The sequence below is a fragment of the Vipera berus genome (assembly GCF_964194415.1).
Source record: "Vipera berus genome assembly, chromosome: Z".
Lineage (NCBI taxonomy): Eukaryota > Metazoa > Chordata > Lepidosauria > Squamata > Viperidae > Vipera > Vipera berus.
In genome coordinates this window covers 125,399,363-125,405,362 of record NC_138205.1, presented here as the reverse complement: position 1 = coordinate 125,405,362, position 6,000 = coordinate 125,399,363, and the positions used below count along the sequence as shown (strand labels likewise).

At 40.7% G+C, this 6,000-nt stretch overlaps 1 protein-coding gene across 2 annotated transcripts in view; it reads right to left on the bottom strand.

Annotated features, from left to right (window-relative positions):
- Positions 1-1,184: 1,184 nt before the first annotated feature.
- XYLB (xylulokinase) overlaps positions 1,185-6,000 on the bottom strand; it is a 153,537-nt gene continuing 148,721 nt past the window's right edge. For both annotated transcript variants that reach the window (XM_081346545.1, XM_081346546.1), the window contains exon 19: positions 1,185-2,011. In XM_081346545.1, the coding sequence (XP_081202671.1) occupies positions 1,946-2,011 (66 nt within the window). In that variant the 3' untranslated portion in view covers positions 1,185-1,945. The remainder of the gene's footprint in view (positions 2,012-6,000) is intronic.

Here is a 6,000-nt window from a genome sequence, read left to right as displayed (position 1 = left end):
AAAGAGGCAGAGGAACTAGAGATCAAATTGCCAACATACGCTGGATCATGGAGAAAGCTAGGGAGTTCCAGAAAAACATCTACTTCTGCTTCATTGACTATGCTAAAGCCTTTGATTGTGTGGATCACAACAAACTGTGGCAAGTTCTTAAAGAGATGGGAGTACCAGAACATCTTATTTGTCTCTTGAGAAACCTATATGCGGGCCAAGAAGCAACAGTGAGAACTGGACACGGAACCACTGTGGGTTCCAAATTGGGAAAGGAGTCCGGCAAGGCTGTATACTGTCGCCTTGCCTATTTAACTTATATGCAGAGCACATCATGAGAAAGGCAGGGCTAGATGAATCAAAAGTTGGAATTAAGATTGCCGGAAGAAATATCAACAACCTAAGATATGCAGATGATACCACTCTAATGGCAGAAAGTGAAGAGGAACTGAAGAGTCTCTTGTTGCGAGTGAAGAAGGAGAGTGCAAAAGTTGGGTTGAAACTAAACATTAAGAAAACCAAGATCATGGCATCCGGCCCTCTCAATTCCTGGCAAATAGATGGGGAAGAAATGGAGGTAGTGACAGATTTTATTTTCCTGGGCTCCAAGATCACTGCAGATGGGGACTGTAGCCAAGAAATTAAAAGACGCTTGCTCCTTGGGAGGAAAGCCATGGCAAATCTAGACAGCACACTAAAAAGCAGAGACATCACCCTGTCAACAAAAGTGCGTATAGTCAAGGCTATGGTCTTCCCAGTTGCAATGTATGGCAGTGAAAGTTGGACCATAAGAAAGGCTGAGTGCAAAAGAATTGAGGCCTTTGAACTCTGGTGCTGGAGAAGACTCCTGCGAGTCCCTTGGACTGCAAGGCGATCAAACCGGTCAGTCCTAGAGGAGATCAACCCTGACTGCTCTTTAGAAGGCCAGATCCTGAAGCTAAAACTCAAATACTTTGGCCACCTAATGAGGAGGAAGGACTCACTGGAGAAGAGCCTAATGCTGGGAAAGATTGAGGGCAATAGAAGAAGGGGACGACAGAGAATGAGGTGGCTGGATGGAGTCACTGAAGCAGTAGGCGTGAGCTTAAATGGACTCCAGAAGATGGCAGAGGACAGGAAAGCCTGGAGGAACATTGTCCATAGGGTCGCGATGGGTCGGACACGACTTCGCAACTAACAACAACAACAATGATTTCAGAAACTCGACACCAGAGGGGATTAAAGACTCCAGCAGAAAAATTTGGAAAAGATAAAAAAGTGTAAAAGTGGAGATATACAAAATGACATAAAATTAGAAATATTCCAGGAGATTTTCAAAAAATAGGGCCAGAAATTATTAGCTATAATGTCAGAAATGAAGACTGCTTCTATAGATGATATCCAAAAAATGGCTTTCAATATACGTCACAGAAAATATAACCCCTCTCTAAAGTTACATCATAACATTCTGCTTCCTATTATCTATCCAGCCTAACCATAAATCACAAATATTTTTTTCATTTCTACACAAAAAGTCCATTATAGGTTTCCAATCACCAATAAATGTAGAAAATTAGACTTCTCTAATCAAAGAAGTCGATTTGTCCATTTCAGCAAAATCTGTCCACTTCATCAACCATAGTAGCTAGCGTTGAATCTTTCCATCTTTGTGCATATAATCATTTCACTACAAGAAGTTAAAACCACTCTCTAAAAGAGCAAACATTATCTGATCAGATAAATCCAAAGCTAATTTGAAATTGCAAAATCCTTGTTTGCACGTGCTACTAGAGGTTTTTATGGACACTGAAGGACCACTTGTGTAGACTGTGATGAACATAACAAGTGCAGTATTTATTGCACAGTACTATTTCAATTACAAAACCAAGAATGTTTTAGACAACTGTGGATCCTGTTTCTTTCACTCTTCAATATGCTCTTCGTTTAAATCATTACTGATAGATTCTCTTCAAAGATACTACTTTGATTTACCCAGCATCTTCTGCTCAAGTTCCATGTATCTTTTAAGCAAGGGTTGGTAGATCTAAAAGAGAAAGGGAATAGTATGGGTTAAGAAAGACCACTAATATTGTCAGATTTCATTCTCATAACCAGATACATTACCCAGATACAAAATCCTAATACTGCTTAAATTAAAAGGTGTTTGCTAATTGTTTGATTGACCATATGTGCATAGGGCATATACTGTCAAGTCAAAATTTTAGATTTTAGATTTAAAATTTTAAACTGTATATTTTAAAATGTGTTTTATTGTTTAGGGCTACTTGGTTTAATTTATTTTAATTTTTGTATATTATGTGTTGTATATAGTGTTTTAATTGCCCTGTACACCGCCCCGGGTCCTTCGGGAGAGGGGCGGTATATAAATCCAAATAATAAATAAATAAATAAAATGTTTGGTAGCAAACTCTTCCAAGTGTTGCCCTCCGTATCTTCTGATTAACAAAGCGGAAGTTTAGCTTAAGGACAGCGGCTTCATTTGGTCCCCAGAGACCTCAAAAGTTTGCCACCAAATTATCATTTTTAATGTGGATGACATGATTGTGGAGTAATTAATTTAATTTTAATTAAACATAAACATAAATCAAATCAAATATAGTTTTTGTCCTGATTCACCAATCCTTTACTTTTTGGGGCATCACCTCAGCCACTATGATACTGAAAGACAATATGTAACCCTCGCTCTAGAATTCATATCTGCATGCTGGCTGGGACACACCTATAATTCAACAACACCTGAAGGTCACTAGGATTATCAACAGAGCCAAAGTCTAGGCTAGTATTTTCCAAATTTGGCTACTTCCAGATATGCATTTCAAAATTTGGATACTCCTGATGTATGATTTCAACTCTCAACTCAGATTTCAACTCTCAATGCTGCCAGTTTGAGAATCCTAGCACTTGAAATCCTCACATCTGGGAACTACAGCAGTTTGAAAAGCTGATCTAGACAATGCTCCATGTGAATTTGGGTAAAATGCTGTTCTTATAGATTATTTCATGATCACTGTGGAATATTCCTCATTTGAAGAAGTGACCCATAGTAGGAAGGGAAGAAAATTCTTGAGATGATCACTTGAAAAATACCAGTTACAAAAAATGTTATAGAAAACATCTGGAGAACTTCAGGCAAACAAAGACAGGCCCATGTTGCTTTCCACAGTCTCACCAGGAACTTGGCATAAAGGATTCAACATTGGGAAAGACTTTGTAAAACATTAAGAATCCCTACATTTAGCGGGATTGGTCCAGACCACCAGAGCCATGGTGGAGTAGTGGTTAGAATGCACCATTGCCAGGAGTTTCATCCTGATGGGCTCAAGTTTGACTCAGTCTTCCATCCCTCTGAGGTCGATAAAATGATGACCCAGATTGTTGGGGGGCAACATGCTGACTCTGTAAACCGCTTACAGAGGGCTGTAAAGCACTATGAAGCAGTATATAAGTCTAAGTGCTGTTGCTATTGCTGATATTGTCCATAAAATTTTGAGATTAAGACCCTTTCAACAAGAAGTTATTATACTTCTTGTGAAATGTTCTGTATGCACACAACAGGGATTGTCCTACCAACGCATCCTTTCATGTGATAATATAAAGTCCAAAGAAGAAATCGAAGAGAGCACAACAGCTAAGAATTTACTCCCTAGTATTGGTAGCTCTAAGGGGACGCGGTGGCTCAGTGGCTTAGGACACTGAGCTTGTCGATCAGATGGTCGGCAGTTTGGCGGGTCAAATCCCGAGTGCCGCATAGCAGAGTGAGCGCCTGTTACTCGTCCCAGCTTCTGCCAACCTAGCAGTTCGAAAGCACATAAAAATGCAAGTAGAAAAATAGGGACCACTACGGTGGGAAGGTAACAGCGTTCCGTGCGCCTTTGGAAATGACTAGCACGCATGTGCGGGGGAACCTTTACCTTTACCTTTATTGGTAGCTCTACAGTATTTATCCTAAATTTCACAGATGGAACTACTTCAAAAAAAAGCATTTCATTTGTCAAACAAAAGAGCTAGTAGACACATCAACATAGTGTAAAAAAGGTTCTACAATAGGTACAGAGGTTGACATATAAAACGATCTACTAATCTCTAATTTAACTAAACAAAAGACTCAGGTTTGCAAAAGAGAAGAACTATCTATGTTTGTCCATAGATAGTTGGCCACTTGAGAAGACAAGTTCTCTCCACAATTCATCCATCATAACTGAAGATACAACTCGAGTTTTGGCCTGAGAAAACTATTAAAGAGCCAGAACGTATTCCTGTAACCCCGTTTTCAGCCATCCAAATTAGAAAAAAAGAAAAATTAAGATTCTTTCCCCCCCCCCGCCTTTTCCTTGTAAAAATCTTAACATTTGGGAGAAAATGTCATTATGCAGTACAATGTACATTATATGTTAGATTGTCATAATTTAGAAGAGGGGTCCATGCTGTTTGAGGAATCCTGGGAGTTGAAGTCCACAGTCTTAAAGCTGCCAAGTTTGGAAATCTCTGATTAGAAACGTGGGATCATTATTGTTAGAAGGAACCTTGGAGGTCTTCTGGTCCAGATCTCCAGCAGGATTCTCATTATCACCCTGGACAAATGATTCAATTTTTTCTTGAAAACTTTCAATAATGAGACACCCACAACTTCAGAAAGCAGTCTATTCAATGCTTAGTAGCACTCACATTTAAGATGTCTGCCCTTATTTCAAGTGTGAATCTCTCACTAAAAAGCTTTTACCCTCTGATCTTATCTTCTGTCAGAAAGTCTGAAGTTAGTAGCACAGGCAAAGCTACAGAAACTAATTGAAAAACAAATTTGTCAGCAGAAGGCTTTATCTTAGTTAACCAACACCAGATCTCTAGGATTACTGCAGGATTTGTTCAAAATGGTCATTTTTGTTCATGACTTCAATGTGTGTGCAGCAGTGGTGGATATTATTGAGAACTCTCTGCAGAAGAGTAGTGAAGCAACTAGGTTTTAGGTCCTGCATCACTTACAATCCCAGGTTAGAAGTGAGATGATGATGATGATGATCCTGCAGTGGTTGGGGGGCGGTCTGTTGCAGAGATGATAAGCAGTGAATGATGGGGGCCAGAGAGACAAGCTAGAGAACCAGATTGTGAACATCCTACCTTGCTGAATAGTAAGTTCTTTTCTTGATTTCCTGGAATTTGTGGTGGACCAACCTTGGTTTTAAAGTACTCTGTTTGCTCTTGGGATAGATTCCAGAGAAGTCCAGAAATTCATTATTGTCCCAAATAAGAACTTCCTTCCCCCTATACCAGGGTTAGGCAACCTTGGCTCTTTTATGACTCGTGGACTTCAACTCCCAGAATTCCTGAGCCAGCTGGGAGTAGACGTCCACAAGTCTTAAAAGAGCCAAGGTTGCCTACCCCTGCCCTATACAAAGGTAGCCACACAGTGCTTCTGGCAGGGCCTCACTCCTGGATTGACAGGTCTTGCACTGTCACTCATGCCTTGGTCATCTCTCATTTGGATTAGTACAATGCACTCTATGTAGGGCTGCCCGTGGAAAAGTATTCAGAAGCTACAGTTCAGAATGCAATACTGTAAACAGTTCAACAGGCCCCCTAGGATGGCACACGTAATACCACTATTATGTGAGCTGCACTGATTGTCGTGCTTCCAGGTCCAATTCAAGGTGTTGGTGATACTATTAAAGCCCTTTCAGGCATGGGTCCAGGATATCTGAGGAACTGTTTTTGCTCCAATGGGGTCAGCCCATCCCACTCACCATGCTGCAAACCCATCAGCCAAGGAATTTTGGTTGGTGGGGTCCAGGGGAAGATACTTTTCTGCCACAGCTCCCACCCTGTGACACATGGAGGTGAGATCTTCTGGTCTTCTGGAAGGTCCTTAAAACCTGACTCTACTGGTTGGCTTGGGCTCCAATGGGGGTACGCTAGGCTGGGGGTGATTGGTGCAGTGAAAGAGAAGAGACCACCCCACTCTGCACGAGATCTTGAGGGTTTTTTTAAAAACCCGTATCTAACTTTTGGAATTTTCAA